Below are 21,185 nucleotides of genomic sequence, written 5' to 3'. Positions count from 1 at the left end.
ATGTCAATAGAATAGTTTCTAATAAAATAGTATGGTTTAAAAATATCACCTTCATTCTCATCCACCAGTGTCACAAAGTTTATAGCAATAATGAAACCCACTACTGTAAAAGGAAAAATATCTAGTAAATTAAAGTGTTTTTCCTTTAGGGGGAAAAAGTATCCTCAGGAACTTTATAGTGCCTTGGAAGTGGGCCCATTAAATGTAGTTGGATGAATGAATTCCCCATCTGAAATAGCACAATTTCCGATACATATGGATATGGATACACACACACACACACACACACACACACGCACACACGGTATCAAAAAAATGTATGTACATATTAAGAAAGGAAAAAACTATTAAAATTGTAATACTCAATATATACTGATAACAAAAGATGAACACATGTCACGTTTGACTAATGCAATTATAAGAGGTGCTCAAAGTGGTTACCATCAGCGTCCAGACACTTCTGATTATGGCGAATCTCTGCTTAAGGAACGTTGACCAAAGTGTCCACTTGTATACCGTGTTTCCGAAAATAAGATCTAACTGGACAATCAGCTCTAATGCGTCTTTTGGAGCAAAAATTAACATAAGACCCCGTCTTATTTTACAGTAAGACCCGGTCTTATCTAATAAGACCGGGTCTTATTTTACTATAAGACTGGGTCTTATCTAACATAATATAAGACGAGGTCTTATATTAATTTTTGCTCCAAACGATGCATTAGAGCTGATTGTCCAGCTAGGTCTTATTTTCGGGAAAACATGGTACATTTTTTGGCACCCCCGTATATACTATATATGAATTTCCAATTCATTTCCAATAAATATGAATTATTTCTAGGAGGTAGTTTACTCACTATGATTGTAGCTTTTAATAACCAAAAAAATAAGAGTTCCCCACTTCTTAAACAAACGACATACAACCATTAACCATACTGCTTTTGTTAAGAAGGTATTTCTAGTATCAGTCTGCTGTTGCCACTGTTTCTAAAGAGAATGTCCGTGGACCTTTTAACATGCTGTGATCCAAACTAGACACAGTCGACTAGATTATTAACTAGTAGTCACTGCTCACTTAGCAAGCCTCCCAACAACTGAAAGGACTGTAGTCCCCTTGAGGAGTATCTGTAAGTCCCGTCAGTTATCTTCTGTGAACACGTCTCACCCTCCGTGCTCTTGGTCTCAGTTGGGCCCCCTCCTCTCTTGCTGATATTCTTACCTCAGCCTCCTGCAGTGCACAGGAGACACACCTCTATCCCAGATACTCGACCCAAACGCATAACCTCCCCCTGATAACAGGCGCCAGACCACAAGCTCCACGTGTCAGGTACTAGAACCTACTTTCCTTTCTCCATAAGAAAAGCTGGGATTAAAAAAGCAAACAAACCATAATCCGATCATGTCCTTCTTCTGCTTAAAACCCTCCAATGGGTATGGGCATTACATGGCCTAAAAATGAGCCATGGCAGGACCTCGGTGCAGCCTCTACCTTCTTCTTCCTCCCCTCCTCCTGTGCTCACTGGGCCCCAGCCTCACGGGCCTGTTTGTTCTTCAGATCTACCCAGGCCTTCTTAACTGCTGCTCCCTGAGTGTGGAACATTCTTCCCCCACAACTTCCACGTTGGCTGCCTCTTGTCGCTTAGGGATCACCTCTAATGCCACCCTGTCCAACCTTCTCCCTCACTGAGTCCACACTGCTGTTAGAGTCTTTTTAGCGTGAATAATAAGATGATCACTTTCTGATATTTACATTTGATTTGTTTTACCTGTTTATTAATGTCTCTTCTGCTGGAGTTAAACTCCACAGAACCAGGAGCCTTTGTCTGTCTGACACGGTGCTGTAGGCCGAGTGCCTAGAATAGCGCCCAGCACGTAGCAGGGGCTCCACGGGTACGGCTAACTGACTGAACACTCGCATGGTCTGCGTTCCTATCCAGGGGGGCTGATGTAGTGCTGTCACAGACGTCTCTTGAAAGAATGAAAATTCATGACTTTCTATCTCAAGTCGGAGTCTAAGTCCTTAGTATGGCGTGTAGCACCACTACCCATCTCTCCTATTGTTTCTCCTCCTCTATTATAGTCTCTAGAAATGCTGAATTTCTTGCTGTTACCGGAACCTACCTACCATGTTATTTCACATTCCATGTCTTTCCACATGGTGTCCCTCTGCCTGGAATGTCTCAGTCGCCATGAAGCCTATTCTTTACCACCAACACCCCTATGCACAGCTAACCAGCCTCCAAGTTTCAAAAAGCCTTGAACATGTCTATCATTGAGTTTCTCATACCGAAATGTAATGCTTCCTTTCATCCATCTGCCTCCTTTAATAGACAATGCACGCCCCCTGACAGCAGGGGTCATGCCTCATTCATCTTTCTAGCACCTAACTGAATGCCTGGCATCTAATATTTGTGGAATTGAATTATCTAAACTTCAGTCATACTAGAACAACCATTTAAAATCAGCTGCCTGAATACCTTCATTTCAATGTATGTCTCCTTACTGTTAAAGATGTAAAATACAATGTCAGCTGAATAAGAGCATGAGATTTCAACTTATTAAAATAATGAGATGCAATAACTACATTAATTTGGTTAACAATGAAAAAATACAGTATTTTCCTAATAGTTATCAAGGCATAAAAGCACGTATGACAGAGCTATACAATTATAGTTAAAAAATGTATTTATAGTAATCTTTAAAAAAAACACTAAGAACACTAATACTTACTTATTTTTAGTCAGTCATTAGCTTGGAATCTGGCTTACTTCTCACAGGCCTTCCCAAAAAATATAATACTAGGAGTTCCAAAGTCATTTTAAAAGATTTCATTTAAACAACTGCTAACACAGCTGGCCTGAGGTTTTTATCCCAATCAGAGCACCAATTACATAAACCCAAATACAAAGCAAAAAGAGGTGAGAAAACAGAAGCGGTCCTTCAGAGACACAGCAGATGCTCACCACCCCCAGAGAAGCGTCTGTACAGTGACCTAATCACACTCTGCAACACAAAATGCTCATTAGAAACACTCAAAGATTATTTTTAACCTGTAGGTCATTTCCTTCATCTATCAACTATTTTCAGATTTGACTATTTCATTTAAAACAACCCAACAGGTTAGAAATACTGGAGACAAATCAAATAATTAGCATTATCAGGTGAAAACTCTTTCGAAAGAAAAGGGATGGAACAGAGTGCTAAAAAGAGCCCCGATTGGCCATGCACCAGCCCCCATTTCTCCCCACCTCAGGCAGCTGGCTGTTAGCATTATCTACAGAAGGCTCCAAACTTGGGGTCTCATCTCTGATTTGAAGCACTTCTTCTGTTGAGACGCTGCCAGTGGAATCTTGAGACTGAAGAAGTAAATCAGTATGGTCTGGCATTGTTTCCTCGACAGCAGAATCATTGTTTAACTAGAAGGAGAAACAGTCAAATAAGGAATTTATTTATAACTCACAAAGACACAAAGACCACAAAGGGACATGTTCTATATCGTAAGATATTTGGGGAGCTGAGCTAGAAAGAGCTTCTTTGACTTTAGAGTGACCTTTTGCCCCCATTCAGGCTATTCCAGAATCGGCGCTGTCAGTGACACAGCTGATCCATCAGCAGAATTGAAATATCCTTTAATACAGGTTAAGTGTTGCTAAATGAAAACTGTCAAAGGGAAAGAGCTCTACGTGACTGTGTTCTTCTTGAACTGAAATTCCTGGTTTTTTTAGGGTCATGTTTATGTTTTCAGTTGGTCTGAGGATTTGTGAAGGCACGGGGTCTCTCCCCTGTGGCTTTCGTGCCAAGCATGCTGTGGATTCTCAGGAAGCAGTGTTAATTTTAAGTCTGAACTAGCTTGTTCGATTAAGCAAAACTCAATGCCACAGAACTTTACTCGCACAAAAAGAATTAGGACAATAAAGTTGTCACAGCAGTCCATCATTAGTGGGTTTAGATTCTTTAAAAAAGTAGTAGTTATTAATTAGAAAAAAGAAAATATTATAATTTTTCCTCTTTTAAGCAGGGTTATAAATTTTTCACGGCCAATATTTAACATAAGAAATACCAAGCTTGTGATTGCAGTAGATAAAGGCAAAACTAATTTTTTTTTCCCATGAGGAGGAAGCAACTTCAAGTTCTTTTTTTTTCAATATCAGCACTATGACTGGGGCTGGCCTTAGAAGGAGACAGTCAATTGTGCCCCACGGTTCTCCTGAGAGCTAACCTTTATTAAGCCTGTACTATAGCCTAGGTGGTTTTCTACCGCGTGACATTCCCAGGATGCAGGTACTTTCAGGAGTCCTTTTTGAAAGGGGAGGTTAGGTATCCTGACCACAGTTACACGGAAGGCTGGTGGCGATGCCGGCTTGAGTCTACAGTCTGGCTCCAGGGAGGGCCTGTGCCTCAGTCAGTCAGTCTCTGTTGCCAGTAACTCAACCATTCCTTTAAGTGAGAATAGTCCATGGAGGACCACGCCTGCGGTGGCACGGATCTGCCTACTTCAAACCCACTTTCTAGCTCTGTGTTCCAGGACAAGCCACGTAATCAGCAGAACTGCAATAACCATACTTACCTCGTGTGGTTGAAGGACAGTTATAGTGACCGATACATGTAACACACCATGAACAGAGACCGGTGCATCTTAAACACTCGGAGATTATCAGCAACAGCTTATCATCTAATACTTAAATGGGGGGTTAGTTGAGAGACTTATACGGGTCAGCAATGAGATGTCAAAAAAATGAGAGGTGACAAGAAGCTAAACACAAACTGACAACCTTACATTTTGTCTAACGCGAGCTCAGCCCCTGCCATATAACATCACTGCCAACTTTGCCAGAAGACTGAGTGTGGAGCTAATGTGTCCACATTAAAGAGAGGCACAGTTTAGTTCAGTCTGAAAAAGGCACCTATAGAAGAGCTGTGTCACTGTAGGTTATGCCTGGTCCTCGCTGGTTGATTCCTCGTCACGTGCACCGTGGTGGCTATTTCACACACCTTCTCCGTCCTCATTCTGCCACCTTCAAGTTCCAACCCAGCTACCACTGCATCTTTAGCCTTCCTTTCAGCCCCACATTTCTGAATGAACACACTACAGCCTTCAGTTTCTCATTTTTCACTCATTCTTTAACTCTGCTATCTAGCCGTTGGGATACAAGCCAGAACCTCCATCAGACTGACGTGACCGTGAAAGAGAGCAGAGTTCTGCTCAATCTCTCCACATTAACTAGGAAAGAAAAGCGGGTAGCGAATTGAACAGTGTTGCTATTCACACTGACAGCACAAATATGTATCACTCACAAGGAGGTCCTCGAAAGGAGGCCCAGAACAACTCACCATCCCTAGGAGAGAAGCAATATAAAATATGTCTCAGCTGCTAATGGGTGTGTACTTATCAACTTAAACGTTTGGGTCTGTCATAGAAAACAGAATGCGCCATTACTGCTGCGATTCTGGGTATTCATTTCAGTGTGTGCATTTTACCCAAACTGAAATGAAAAACAGAATAGCAAGAAACAGTAATTACTAAGTTGGAAGTTAAGAGGAAAAGGAGACCAGCTGTCACTGTGTACCATCTGCGTGCGTGAGAGGATCTGGCTTGCTGTGAGTGCCGCTTCTTCTTCTGAGGACTCATCTGTATCTTCCTGATTTGTTAGGTTCAGGCTGGGGGTGCTGCTAGAGCACTGGTACTCTTGGAGGGATGGGGTGTCCCCTTTGTCAATACTGTCCAGTGAGCGCCTGCGGACTCCCCAGTTGAAATTATCCATACTTTCACCCTGGAAAAAAGCAAGACATGATTTCTAAGACCTCAAATACATGCTTATAGATACAATAAATGTATCTATACACCAGGAAAACATACACCAAGATGAAAAAATACTTAATGCATCGTCATAAGCAGAGTTTCAATCAGCCCTTCAATTTCTTGAAACTTTTAAAACATCATTAAATATTTATATTAAAAGAGATCAAAATATTAGGTTGACAACCTGTTTCTTAACTTTCTGTGTTGTATTACTGGGGACCAACTCAATCTACTACTATCGAGGCCATTTCTAATCTAATACACAAACACAAATGAGACCACAAAGAAGACAAATACATCACAGACGACAACAAGTAAACAACCCACAACACCAGGCTGCAACTTACCTGCAGCTCCTGGTTAGCAAAAAGGAAAACACACAGAATTAGAAAGAACGAAGACAAACATTTAAATATACACTACACTTTTGGGGAAAACTCTGTGATTTCTCAAACCCAAAGACTGATTCAAGCTCTGGATTAAGTTTTGTGCAGGAAGCCAATGTGTGATTCGAATTACTTTTTTATGCAAATTATATTGTGAAAAAGTCAGAGACAGACACTTAAAACAACATTTCTATGATACACTTCAGCAACACAAACTTTAAGAAAATATTCAAAATTCACATAGATTTAATACTTGATACAATGCAAAACTGACTTAAAATACCCACATTCAGTTGACAACATACACGGTCACAATTATTTTAGTCAATAGGATGGTTCTGACTAAACCAAATGGTCGTTTTTCATTATAAAATAGTTAAAAATCAAGATCACAGCTATCAAAACATAACCTTTGCCAACTTCAAAAGGTCAAGAGGAAAAATGACAAATTTCAATTTCACCCCAGATTTATATGTTTCTGTTATTCTAAGCTGATACTCCTGTTGTAAGGATGTAATTCTTACAACTCTTTCTTAAGCCCTGATATGACAAATTATAGTGAGTTGGCCAGCAAAATATGATTTACTTGTGTTCCTTTACTCAAGAGGGATTGTCTAGAATAGAGGTTTTCAAATCTTTTTTTTTTTTTTTTTAAATAAAGCAGAGGAATACTTATTTCAAATAAAATTTAACACGCAAATCAACTGTGTAAAACTGATGAAACAAACCAGAGCTGCTCTGGCTGAAAGGTGGCCAGGAGCTTTCCCCATCTGGCCCTTGGTGTTTCTCAGGGTGTATCCTAGAATCCCTAGGGCTCTGCAGATCAGAGTTTGAAAAGCCCCCTTCATAGAACATAATGCAAATATTATTATGTGGCATAACACATCATAATGGCAACAGCCTTCAATACAGATTTGGTAAATGAATGAATACACAGCGTGAGCTCTCAAGGTTTCCTTAGTAGTTAAGTTTGTTTTGTAGCAAAGTATTTCCTGTTACCATATTTAAGGAAGAAAGATTTAGAAAATCTCTGTCATTTGAATTGGCCTAATTATGAGGCCTACATTAGCACCGCTCTCCCCCAAATGACTGTCACTTGAATTAAAGACAGACCTACGATAAGCTTCTTTAATTTAATCTGACTACAGTTGTATTCAAAAGCCACTTTTATTACTATTGACATTTTAGAGCATTGGATGAACTTGGAGCCATTTACAGTGTTCTTTAAAAAAAAAAAGCAAATAATAAAAAAAATAACCTTATCCTTATAAAAATGTCAAGAGCCTGCCTTTAGAAATTTTAAATTCTAAACTCTACAGTGCAAATAACTACAGAAGAATTTAGAAGCTGCACATGCCCTGAGGTGGGGCAGCCGGTCTCTCAACCCATCACACTTTCCTGCCTCATTGTTCAAGTCTGTCCTATTTCCTACAACATGTTTTTCAAATGGTGGATGTGAAATCCATTTTTTAAATCAATACAGAAAGGAAAAGAATATGAAAATATTAGTGTGCATAGCATAGTAAAGGTACATATTCTTGAAACTTTTAAAGGTGTGTTTATGTATATACTTGGTTGTGATATGAATGTATTAACTGTGGATAATGATAAAAAAAAATTAAAAGCCACTGCCCTACAAGGTGCTGAAGAACAGTTGCTTTGGGGGCTCCTGTGAACCTGTACAATTGTGTCTTTGGGAATATGTACACGGTGTACTATTATGTAGAAGCCCATACAACCACCAAGCTGATGTCAAGGCATTTGTTTGACTCGGAGGCACCATGGTCATATCCTCATATCTGCATGGGAGGCTGAAGCATATAAGAGGACCTCTCTAATCTGATTTCCTATCAACAACTACATGTGATAGGGCACAGGCAACCACATTTCACTCCTCCACCTCATCTATTAGCGCCAAAGGAAACATCGTTCAAGGGAGTTGATGAATGCATACGTACTGTATGAGTGACTTCAAATTCTTTGGAGAAAGATATACCAACGACGTGGTATGGATACTTGATACTAAGGCATTTGGGGCTCTCAAATATAGGTATTTGTAACAATCTGAGAATGAACAATTTTTCTTTTTAACCTATTTCTCATAAACTTCTCAGGTTTAGAAGATTGTGGTTTAGGGGATTGACTTCAGTTACAGGAACAGGTTCCGAATAGCCTAAGACAACCAGGGCCATCTTATTCTCTTTGCTAGTGACTGTTTCAGAAACTGGCAAATGTCTCAACTTGGGCCAATGAGATATGACAAGAAATTTGCTAAAAGAGTTTAGGAGAGCAACTTTGTCACTTTCTTGAGAGCATTTCTGGAAGTGACCTCATTTTTTTCTACTACATGTGGATGTAAGGCCACATGTACCGTGTTTCCCCGAAAATAAGACCGGGTCTTATATAAAGTTTTGCTCAAAAAGATGCATTAAGGCTTATGTTCAGAGGATGCCCTCCTGAAAAATCATGCTAGGGCTTATTTTCTCGTTAGGTCTTATTTTCAGGGCAACACGGTAGCAGTGACAATCATCTTTCTATTGTCTGAGGGTAGGCTGACTTGCAGAGAAAGGCAGAGCTTAGAGAACTGCAAAGAGCCAAAGACCTCACAGCTATATCTACATAAGCCCTACTCTGGCCTATCTCAGTTTTGTGAGCTGGATTTTCCACTTAGAAAGTGTCTGAATGGACACACCATCAATTTAATCTAAACTGAATCAATTTAGAAGAGAAAGCCCTTTGGGTATGAAATGAAATGAGGCATTTGAGAGAGCTGGCTACATCATGAAGAACAAAGTGGTGAGGAGTATCACAGGAAGAATCTCAGTCATCTGCCATAGGAAAGAGTTCGAGAGCCACAGCATTCTCAACCATCAATTTAGCATAAGTGCCACATTCTGAAAAATTGTTTGATATACTTTCATGTAAGTTTTTACTATTTTGCTGCACATTAATTTCAGTAGCTCATGCCAAACATTTAAGCCTAAGCTCACCGAAAATTTAAAAAACATTTTTGAAGAAATCCATTTTTTTTACTTTCGTTTTTTTTTTTAAACACAAAGATGAAAAATTAGATGTTCCTCTTTTATTTCAGACTTATTCTGCTACTGGACTAACTGTGCTAGTAATCACATTTAATTCCCAAGTTAGATTTTTATCTTTTTGACTATACACTGACCTTAATAAGGAAAGAGTTTATGGTCAAATCTTTAATTCTTATACAGTTGCAACTATTCTATGAATATTACAATAGAAAGCCCATATCCTTACCTCTGCATCTTCCAATTCAACATCTAAAAAGTCAAAATCCTTAAAAACGCCAAACTGTTGTTCACTGGTATTATCTTCCACAGCTACTTCTTCCTCTTGAATTATATCTTCTGTTGTAGAAATTAGGCTTGTCTGTTGGTCACCGACTTCCAAATCTTCGTTAGAAGAAAATACAACCTGATGCCCCGCAAAAAAAAAAAAAAAGAAAAAAAGGCCAGCGATCAGCTTTGTCACTCTGCATATGAGACATTGTGCCCTAAGAGCCACTGCGGGCCTCATTTGTCAATGAATTGTGGAGCTTTAATTTGGTCTTCATGTTAACGTCTAACTGGTTGAATAATTAGCATAGCTGCCAATTGTCACAAAAACAAGTCATACTTTTTTCACGCTTAGTCAATAGCATAAGTCAGATAAGTTAGAAAAGGCAAGCAAGGAGACAGAATGATTTCCATTTCATTATGGAATAACCTGATTTTTAAAACCTTTACACGTGTTTTTATGATTACTCACTGATGGATTCTTTGGAAGGCCAGATTCTGGACCACAGAGAGAGAGCACATTCATTAGCTTTTCTCTTGTTCTTCTCTAAGGAAAAAAAAATTCAAATGTTAGGATTACTGATAAAATAGGACAAATTTTCAAGTTTTCATACATTCAACAAAATTGATTCTTCTATGAATATTCAGTTTTGGTATTTTTTATGTACCTGTGATAACTGTGGCCTTTTCCAGCTAACAGGGACCAAGGCATTAGAATTTGAACCAGAAGAAGTAGAAGAGGTACTTCTAGTAACAGCAATAACTTTCGGTTTCCCATTTCTTCCAGCTGCGCTATGTTGGTCACCGTATTTGTTTCCAATAATTGGTGTCTACACAGAAACAAAATGCCAGTGTTTGACTCAAATATTTCAACATAAACGGGTTATATATCTATGACATTTTTAAAAACAAACAACCAAAAGAGCAGCATAAGGAAAAAGATTACTTAGCCTGCAGTAGATATTACAAAAATCAACAGTTGTTTTTATCAAGAGATTTCCCTTTATTGGAAATGGGTCTCTGAGACTACCAGTGAGCTTATTCCTATTTTAAATATAGATCTGCTTTCTTTAAAAACTACCACTTTTTTCTCCATGATTATAAAATGTATCTTTGAAAGCTCAGAAAATATAAAAATGATTTTTAAAAATCTCACCATTCAGATTTAATGTCTATTAACATTTTGGTGTTTTTTTTTCAATGCATATTGTGAAGTGTGCTTCAGTAATGTGCTTTTGCAAAGATTCAAGGTAAGTAAGAACTCCAAAGAAGATATCTATGTAGCTTCTTACTACAAATCTGAAGTATAATATTTCCAAAACTTATTTCAGTAAAAATTCTATGATGATCGAAAACTCATTTATATGTATTTGGCTTTGTGAACTATCTTGAATTTGCATTTGAAAATAATATTCAAGCTCATTCGCCTATTATACAAGTCCCTTTATGATCTGGTTCCTGCTTATCTCCCTAAACTCAACTTCTCCCTCCCCCCTGAACTTCACAATACAGCAAAACTGAACTTGCTATTGTTTCTCAAACATACCATGCTTTTATGGACCTACGTTTTCACACATGCTACCCGCTTTGCATGGAATATTCACCAAGCAAATCCCTATTCATCTTTTAAGGATGACTCCAGACTTCCAAGGACACCTTCTGTGAAACTACCACCACCAGTGGGTAATTCTACTTGGACATGTGCCCCGTGAGGGTGCGTTGTTTATGTGCCTGTCTTTCTTACTACAGGAGAGTCCCCGGACCAAACGCGATTCATCTCTGTTCCTCTAGGGTATCTCCCGTGCCTACACATAGCAGGCACTTGGGAAACTTTGATGAAATAAATTGAAATCAGGTTTATCAAATGTTTTGAGAATTCACATCACTGCTTCAAATAAATTGTTACATCATCAATTTCTGAAATGGAAGAACAGTAAAGCCCAGTTACTCTATCATAGTCTGATGCTAGTATGTACTCCATGTTAGAATTTTCAGGTGACATTAACGAAAAGATTAGCAATAAATATACTTTCTACCTTAAAACAAAAAACAAAAACCAATAAACTTTGGATAAATCCTTATAGCAGGACTAAATTGCAAAAAGAAATTTTTTAAATTTATATATTCCTAATCAATTAAAATGTGATCAGATCTTCAATTTTTATCTTTCTCAACTCCCCTTCAATACTTTTTGTTTGTTTGTTTTTGTGTTTTTTTTTCTCCTTCAATACTTGATCCATAACTTCTCTCTTGAAAAATTCCTCCTTTGGCTTGTAAAAGACCATTTCTATGGCACCAAAACCACCAAGATTGGGCTCAGGTGCTGGAGAAAAAAGAATTAGGGTTTCCCAAAAGAGTCAACAATCTTTACGTGAGATTTGTATGAATATGTGTCATAGTCAGAACCCAGGTTCCCTTTGGGACTGGCAGGCCCTGCCTCTGTCTAGCAATATTGAGCTTCTCAGGTCTCAGTTTATTTTAGCCTTGTTTTTCCTCCCATGATTTCCATTTCCACGTATATACAACACTGAAAATCCTTAAAATTTTTACTTCCACCCAAGTTTTCCTCTAAAACTTCAGATCTCAAAATCTAATGGACTACTAGGTACCTCTGTCAGTGTGTTTCTTAGTTACTTCAGAATCAATATATTCAAGACTGAACTCATCACCCCCTCCTGCTAAACGCTGTTCTCCTTGAATAGCACCAACATTCAGGGGATTGTCAATGGAACTGTCCTGATGTCTCTTCCTCACATAGCACTTCCTCTCCTTCCCATGAAATCCTATCATTTACAGCCTCGGCCCTTTTGAAAACCAACCCTTCTTCATTTTGTCTGCAGTTGCCAGTGGACAGTCCAACATTATCTTTTGCCCAAATTATTCTAACAGATTCCTCACTGATTTCCCTCTCCTCCCCCCTGCTCTGTTTTCCATCCTCTTGCCAAAGTGATCATCTTAAAACGCAAATCCTAATATTTCCTACTCTACCTAAAAATCCTTTCTGAACTTCTGGTTCAAGATAAAAACCATCTTGTTACTACGGCAACCAAGCTCCCTTGTCCTTCCCTGTGCCTTCAGCTTCTCTCTCATCACACTCTGTACTCTGTTCTCTGTCCTCTGCTCAAGGTACGCTGTACTAATTGGAAGATTTCAGAGCACCATGCTTTCTCACACTTACAAGCCTTCATTCACACATGCTGCCTTTTCTTGGATTTAATCCTGCCTCCCCACACTTCCATACACATATGCCTGTCCAGTGTTACTTCTCTTTCAACACTCAGGTTAGATACACATGTATTTCGACAGCACCTTAAACTTGCTTCCAGCCAAGCACTGATCACAATGTTTATTTGCCTATTTCTCCAAGAGACTGTCAGCTTCCCAAGAGTAGGCCTTCTCCCCACCCTCATCCCATTTTCACACCTATCCCAGTGTCTCCTATTGCGTATGAGCTCAATTTGCATGTTGAATGAATAAATGAACAAATGAAAATTTCTAAAAGAGCTTCTGTATGGATTCCTGAGCATCTTACCTCAGATATATCAAAATGGAAATCTAAGGTCTTCCCAGGCAGCTCCTTAGAGACATTATTAAAAATCTTAGTGAAGGATATTTCAGGAGATCCTATATCTCCCCCATAGGTCTTGGGGACATCGTTGGGTACAACAAGACTTGCAGAGCGAGACACCACCAATTTTAATATGTTAAGGGCTTCCTTCCAATAAGGACTCTGGTTTAAAAATACAACAGACATATCAGAGTTACGAATACATATTTAACTAAGAACAAAAATTTAACTACTGTACACAATGAAAATACTGTTTCTACAAAAACTCTTGTTAATTATTCATTTTTATTTTGAGGTTCTTAACAGAGGATCTAAGTTAAAAAGGGAAGAAAACAAGTTATTTGTAATGTTAGTTTTTATGAGGTACTATATACATAATATTGCTAACAAATCAGAATACCTTGCATTTCTCCCATAAGTGCTTTATAAATATTATTAATTTAGAAATTCTAATATAGTAATCTGGCAGTAGTGGTAAACAAAGGGATTGCATATATGTGAGCTTCGTAAAGTTTATAGTTTTATGACTAAATATTTTAAGTCTTGGAGTAAAAAATTTCAATGCAAACTTTTTTTAGACATAAAAATATTAAAATATCATGTTTCCCCAAAAATAAGACCTAGCTGGACAATGAGCTCTAATGCATCTTTTGGAGCAAAAATTAATATAAGACCTGGTATTATATATTATATTACATTATATTATATTATACCTGGTCTTATATTAAAATAAGCACCCTCACATATTAAAATAAGACCGGTTCTTATAGTATAGTAAAATAAGACCGGGTTTTATATTTATTTTTGCTCCAAAAGACGCATTAGAGCTGATGGTTCGGCTAGGTCTTATTTTCGGGGAAAAACAGTACAATACAAAAAAAAAAAATTAGATTTTTGTTGATGACCTACGCCCCAAATAATAAGTGTAAATACTGTGCTAAAGTGATGCTCTCAGGGATTACTGAGTTGTATGTGAGGGTGTGTTTTTTTTCTCCCTACATATATGGTGGCTATGTTTTTCTGCTTTTTTTGGTTTTATATATTTCTACAACATAATTTAGGAATGATTTACATGATAAATGTATATGTGGAGAAGAAATCAATCTCTCATAAAGAATTTATAGTATTTCCTCCTTACTAACTTGAAAAGAATACATATAAAAAACTACTTTTTTTCTTAGTTATGTTACAAAAATCACATTTCAACCTTGTATTATACATATCGTTTCACAGTTGACAATTCTGGGGGTGGGGCGAGGAGAAATGCCATTAAAACAACAAAATTAAATAAAAAAATCTTTGGCAGAACTGAGTTATCCAAGTTAGCTAATGACATCTTAATATTAAGACACCTAAAGCACAATGTATTTAATAATAAAAACATCCACATAACATTGTGACATTTTAAGCATATCACACTGTAACAAACAGTTTACATTTAACAAAGTTATGACTTAGTCGAAATCATAATTTTTTTCTGGTAAAAATAAGTAGAGACTCTGAATATTGTAAAGTGTTAAAACTTCTTCAGGAATGTTTCTATAAATTATATGGGTAGTTGTGTTCTAAATGTAAAAGATTATCAGGAGTTCAATTCTTTGTAAAATGTTTAATGCTTGAATAAAGCACTAATTGTGATGACCCATCAGCTAAATATGACCTTGGTTCACACAACATTTAAAAATAAATTTCAAAAAAAATTTGAGTCAACATTTTGAAATTAGGCAGTTTTTGGGGAAAAACCCATTTCCAGCATCTCTTTAAATAATGTGAAGTTGTGGCAAGACTGGACACGTATTCCAACATGGCAACCATCAGGGGATGCTAAGTTGTGCCGGTCCTTTTCGATGGGGAATGTGCAATTCATTTTGACACAAATCTATGTCCTCTTTTGGTTGCTTACTAGTGCAGTGGGCATATGAGTTTGTGTTTCTGAACAAAAGAAATACATTTATGTTTCATAAATTAGTAATTCGATGTGGTATGTGTTTCTATGGGAGATCCAGCCAAATATTTGATGAGTTAACATCTTTATGCTTTAAGCAGAAAAGAGAAATATGCTTTAGAAAAAAATATGATTGTTACTTGGTGAAGCTTTACTCACTGAGGGATAAGACAGAGAAGATTAATAGGGTCACCAAAGAATCTTATGTTTTTGGAATACTTGCAATCACTGATTTTCAAAGGAATTTAAAATATAACCTGGATTACCTAATGGCATGGAAAACTTTTTAAGACTTTTATTACTTTCAGATATGGACTAAGACATAAACTTGTTGCAAGCCAAGTATTTCCATTTGTAAGTTTTGCTAGAGTGAATGCAAATATAGCTGAAGTAGAAACACAAACATACTTATCCGTTAAGGTTCTTAAAGAGTTTGCTCTCTTTGATAAACTATATCCACATTACTGATCTGCTCTGAAAGGCCTTTTGTCACAGATAGTTGAAAGGCGAAATTCAATACAGATCAGGTTGACTTATCACTTACATCAAACCAAGTCTGACTTTTTTTTCCCACTTTCTAAATATCTGGTGCTTTTTATCAGGCACCATACAGATTCTACTTTTCGTCACTTACACTGAGAATATTATTCCATTTAAATATTCCAGAAGACATAATTTATGGACTTACCATTTCTTTACTTCTAGTCATTTAAGGTTTTTCTGATTTTTTTTATGATTACAAATCATTTTGAGATGAACATTTCCCCACATAAATTTTGTGATCACTCACCTGTACATATTTGCCAATAATCTTTATGATCTCCAGATTAAACTGCTTGACTGGGGCAGCAGACAGGTCAATGTGACTCAAAAGACTATAGATGATCTGTAGCAATGATTGCTGCATACTAGACAATCCTTTTTCTAACAGCTAAAAGTAATAGTAAAAAGTATACTTTAATCAGGCTGAAGAAAATTCAATATTTATACTTATGATGTTCAAAAACATAATTGCTTTAAGCCATGAATTTATGGTTGGATGATTAGAAATCCAGGGACTAAAAAAGGTAAAATGTCTACTACTCTTATTTGGTTTTGGCTCAGAAAGGAGAATTAGGTATTTTTCATCTTAATTTTGGTGTTTTCTTTAATTTCCTGAACTTTCTTTAATTTCATTGAACACTATTTGTTTTAGGTAAAGAGAAAAACCACTATACCACCATCACCAAAAATATAACTACCCCAAGATATTCACACCAGCCACCTATTAGCTTTGTGATCGTGGACACATTTCGTAACTTCTCTGAGCCTTGATTTTTAAAATAAATCAGTGCCACTACCTACCTCCTAGGGTTTGCAGGTCAATTAAATTAAATACATATAGTTTAAATACATGTAACTAGTTTTAGTACTGTTGTTAGTAATACTGTGATGATAATTATAGTAATACAGCAAGGATAATTGACACTAGGAAGAGTAACATTTGGGGCAAAGCATTCCCTCTAGAGAACAGACAAATGTTGCCCACAGATGGCACACAACAGGCTGTATTGTGCCAGTTCTAGCCCTTAGCACCCCACGACTGGATCTTTAGGGAGACTTAGTGCTACTTTGGCAGTGAACTTTATGGTGGCACAAAAAGTGAAGCTGGTCTAAAACACTTAAATTCAAAGCCGATTAAGGAGGTTAGGACTGGTTTTATGTCAGCTTGTTTCCTAAAGGTGTAAGATAAAACTAGAGACTTGCATTCATTTAGGTTAGTAAGTTGTTGGGCACACAGCTCACACTGTCAGCTCTCTTAAATATAAAGTTGATGGGAGTAATCCTATCAAAACCAACACTTTAAAACTTCACACCAGTCCTGAAGCATTTTATGACAGTCAACGTCAGTGATGTAGATAATTTAAAGAGTGTTATGAGCATTTATAATGCTCACTGAGTTGTGAATGACTTTTAAGTCTATACAGTATTTCAAATTTAATTTCCAGAGGTCAACTTTTGAAAAGGGAGGTGTTACTTTATTGTAAGATGACAAACATTTTTAGTGACTAGGAATTTCTTCCTTTTGGGGTGGCTATCTACTCAGTGATTTACTAGGCATGAAATTACTTCTTAAACAAATAAATACTAACTTTTTATGCTGTTCTAGTTTTGTGTTTTTTTTTTTAAAATAATTCCATTTTTAGCCTCCAAAATCGTATCTTAGATTAGGAAGCAAATGTATCATCAAAATAAAAAAAATTCCCCAGAGGAAATGCCTCTGCATACTCCATTATTCTAGAAGGGATTTCTAAGTCAAGAACTAATTTTGTAGAAACAAATACTATCACCATTCCTTAGGATCAAGACCACTCACTAAAAACCCATTTTAAATATAGTTGAGGTTTACATTATCTTGAATTTATACCACTTAAAGACAGTGAATAAAGAAATAAATACTGAAAATGGGGGGGGGGGGAACCTTTATAAAAACTTTCTTTATACTTGAAAGGTATTATCTATATTTTTCTTTAAAAAGAGATGTTAATCTATACTCACTCTCAAAGACAATTTGAAGATTAGTATCAGTGCTGCTTCTAGAAATAAGACTACCTAAAAGTTTTGCCACAGAGCAGTTAAAAAAATCACCACCATCCCCCCCTTTTTTCTCAATTTACCTCTGCAAGGTAAGTCACAAGGTTAAATGTAGTATCTGAGAAGGAGTCATGAAGGTATCTACACACTACGTTGATCCAGTTAGAACAGTCTCTGGAATAAGTGTGTGTACTGTACAAACTCATCATGTGAGCCAGATTGACAAGTGTTGGGCATTTTTCTTCTGCACAAACCTAAAAAAAAAAAAAAAAAAAAAAAAAAAATTCATTCACCAAAAATAAAGACACAAGTTTAAACTTGAATTTACACTTAAATGCACTTAATGAAATAATTTAGATGTATATGTTGAAACTTTAATGCATTTTATTTCAATATAGTAGCAAAGTTAGAAGAGGAACAAAAAGCACATTCTTAAACAAATAATAATAGATAATACGGAAAGATGATTAATATGTCAAACACTTGTTGTGGCTGTTAAATACTATGGCTTTTTTCAGTCTGATGCTCTGTAAAACTGTCTTTGGTAAAAAACCCATACAGAGTTTGGTAAGTCCCATACTCGTATATCCTTTTGTAACTGTTTCGTAAAAAGAGTTTTGTTTTGGCCCGGTGGCTCAGGTGGTTAGAGCTCCGTGCTCCTAACTCCAAAGGCTGCCAGTTTGATTCCCACATGGGCCAGTGGGCTCTCAACCACAAGGTTGCCAGTTCAATTCCTCGAGTCCCGCAGGGGATGGTGGGCAGCGCCCCCTGCAACTAAGATTGAATATAGCACCTTGAGCTGAGCTGCCACTGAGCTCCCGCATGGCTCAGTTGGTTGGAGCGTGTCCTGTCAACCACAAGGTTGCCGGTTTGATTCCCGCAAGGGATGGTGGGCTGCGCCCCCTTCAACTAGCAACAGCAACTGGACCTGGAGCTGAGCTGCGCCCTCCACAACTAAGACTGAAAGGACAACAACTTGACTTGGAAAAAAAAGTCCTGGAAATACACACTGTTCCCCAATAAAGTCCTGTTCCCCTTCCCTAATAAAATCTCAAAAAAAAAAAAAAAATTGAGTAAAAAAAAAAAGTTGTTTTGTAAAATCTACACATGGTTTGGAGCATAAATAACTAAATAGGCAGGATCAGCCCGGAAACTCTCAAGGAGGTGCAGAGCTGCTGTGCCAAAGACATACTTTAGCCTCAAGCTACCCCGGGTCTCAGTAGAGCAGTCCGTTGCAGAGCCTCAGTGTGTAGGATATCTTCAAAGGACTTCATTGGACTCTGGTAAAACTGAGTCCTGCATCTCCAATGAGTGGCGGTCGGCAGGGTGGACCCAAAACTGCTCTTCAGGAAGTCACCTAAAAGCTCTTAAGGTCCTTGGCCAATCATTTAAAAGCCACTTCAAAGTGTGCTGACTTCCTAGAGTTTGTTTTGTCCAGCGCTATGGAATCTGAATCAAGGAATGTTTGCGAGGATCACCCTTACTGACTAAGTGCACCTTCTTAGTCTGTCTGTTTCCTGAGTTATAGGTGAGGATGTTCCTTATCCTCTCTGGGGGACATCCGAACAATGCAGAACTATCAAGAGGCCATGCCAGTCTTTTATCTCTGCCTACTGCAAAAGGCTAGCCTCATTGAAATTTCTTTTCATTTTCCTTTTTCCATTTTCCTCATTCTTCCGTCTTATTGATGTATGTATGTATGTATGTATGTATGTATGTATTTTCACAAGCTGCCTGAAGCATTGAGTAAAGAAAGTAGAGTACTACCTTTTAAAATACATATACTGTAATTTCAACTTCCAGATGACTCTGATTTATTTTAATTCATCATGTGGACATTATCACTGGATAGCCCTGAGATATGAAGGGATGCAAGACTGCAGAGACTAACACAGTACCTTGTAAGTTATTTTATAAAATCATTAAAGCAGCTGGTTTCATGCACTCGCCTTTTTTACCCAAAAAACAGACACCAGGGAGGAAAAAAAAGTAAGTTGATATTTCTTATTTGTATTTCAAAATATAATATGTTATTGTACTATTATTTAAAAAAATCTCAATTTTATAATTTCATAACAATTTGTTATTTTTCAGGAAAAGCTTTTATAGTTTAAAGAATTTTCCTGAAGAATAAGATATTCTATAGAATTCTTGTATTCTTAAAGAATATATATTTTTAAAGAACGATTTTTTTTAAAACTATTTTTAAAAAGAAAAAGAAAGGTTTTTAGAATATATGCTGTGCAATTTTATAATAAAGGGCTTAGATTTAATTTTGGAATTTTTGAATTACCAGGTTAAACTATGATCCAAAAAGAATGTCTTACAACAAATGTTTTGAGTATACTGTTTTTGCTGTGATGAATAGCTAAAAAGGACTATGTTTTTCCTGAGTGTTGCCTCATTTTGAAATTCTATGGTCTCCAAAGGCACAAACAGTTGAACCAGAGATATATGCCTAATGAGGAAGCACATAATGGGAGAAAATTACTCAACAGTTTAAGTGAGGGAATAATTAAGAAACCAATTTAATTCTCATCCTGCAGCCTGCTGAAAGCTTAAGATGGAACCTCTGTGTGCTGATCAACAGGAGGAAAACAGACTTGAAAAACAATTTATGATTCACAGAAAGCCATATATTTGATTTCTTAAAAACAAAAAAGATATTTGGAATGTCCTGTTTTTTGCCTCAGTTATGGCAGAAGAGGCTTGCTCTCAGGGGCCTCGTCCCTCAGCGGTCCTCATTTACCCAGCACTTAGCAGGGACTTACTCAGAGCATTGCAGCCGATACTCTTAAAAGCTTCTACTTCTCCTATTAGGGGACAAATGCTTTTTATTTTCTTGAAATCCCAAAGAAGGCCAATATATTTTTTTCCCTAATATTTTCTTTTGTGTAGAAAAAAAAATCCTTGTTTACATTTTCTAATGTGTCACTTGAACAAAAAATTGAAAGCTATTTTAATAAATTATTCATTTTATATCACTTTTAGACCTCACTAATACAAATACATGTTGTTGGGTTGTTTTAGGCAAATAATCATTTTTCTTTTTTTTTAATTAAAGTTTATTGGGGTGACAATTGTTAGTAAAGTTACATAGATTTCAGGTGTACAATCAAAAAATCATTTTAAAAACTGAGATATGGTTCCATTAACTATAATAATGGCTCTTTTTAAATACATGCTTTTAAAGTGATTGTGTTAAAGATCTCCCCATATCTCATTTATTTAGAAATTTAATTAAGAGATGGATTTACCAGCATTATTTTATCACGTATTTTCTGGTCATTTACTAATTATCTATTAAGATAATGAAAATGTTCTTACTCTTGTTAACTGTTAGTGTGATTATTTGGGTGGGTAGTATCTTTCACTACATCGGCACCTAGAGATAAATTCGAACTTACCAGTATTGACATTTGGGCCTTGGAGAGGAGGGTGTTTTTTTTTTTTCGTTTGTTTGTTTGGTTTTTTTGGCTTTATGCATGCTTGCTCTTTCCATTTGCTGCTGTGCTACTTGTTAACTGAATCTCAGCTTTAAAAAAAAATTCCTTATATAAAATATAAAGTTCTTCCAGAGAATTATACTTGCTTGTTCCCTTCTGCTGCA

The 21,185-nt window shown here is 36.8% G+C and overlaps 1 protein-coding gene across 15 annotated transcripts in view; it reads right to left on the bottom strand.

Annotated features, from left to right (window-relative positions):
* Nucleotides 1–21,185, bottom strand: part of FRYL (FRY like transcription coactivator) — a 240,389-nt gene that overhangs the window by 21,844 nt on the left and 197,360 nt on the right. For 9 of the 15 annotated variants that reach the window (XM_033105538.1, XM_033105539.1, XM_033105525.1 and 6 more), the window contains 9 exons: nucleotides 17,659–17,829; nucleotides 15,792–15,932; nucleotides 13,021–13,218; nucleotides 10,157–10,318; nucleotides 9,961–10,035; nucleotides 9,451–9,627; nucleotides 6,145–6,153; nucleotides 5,565–5,768; nucleotides 3,246–3,413 (listed from right to left, as the gene is read on the bottom strand). In XM_033105538.1, the coding sequence (XP_032961429.1) occupies nucleotides 3,246–3,413; nucleotides 5,565–5,768; nucleotides 6,145–6,153; nucleotides 9,451–9,627; nucleotides 9,961–10,035; nucleotides 10,157–10,318; nucleotides 13,021–13,218; nucleotides 15,792–15,932; nucleotides 17,659–17,829 (1,305 nt within the window). The remainder of the gene's footprint in view (nucleotides 1–3,245; nucleotides 3,414–5,564; nucleotides 5,769–6,144; nucleotides 6,154–9,450; nucleotides 9,628–9,960; nucleotides 10,036–10,156; nucleotides 10,319–13,020; nucleotides 13,219–15,791; nucleotides 15,933–17,658; nucleotides 17,830–21,185) is intronic. The other 6 variants (XM_033105530.1, XM_033105535.1, XM_033105536.1 and 3 more) reach the window with 1 other exon arrangement.

The sequence above is a fragment of the Rhinolophus ferrumequinum genome, chromosome 5 (genome assembly GCF_004115265.2).
Source record: "Rhinolophus ferrumequinum isolate MPI-CBG mRhiFer1 chromosome 5, mRhiFer1_v1.p, whole genome shotgun sequence".
Lineage (NCBI taxonomy): Eukaryota > Metazoa > Chordata > Mammalia > Chiroptera > Rhinolophidae > Rhinolophus > Rhinolophus ferrumequinum.
Note: the sequence above shows the minus strand (reverse complement) of the source record. Positions and strands in the feature narration are given on the sequence as shown.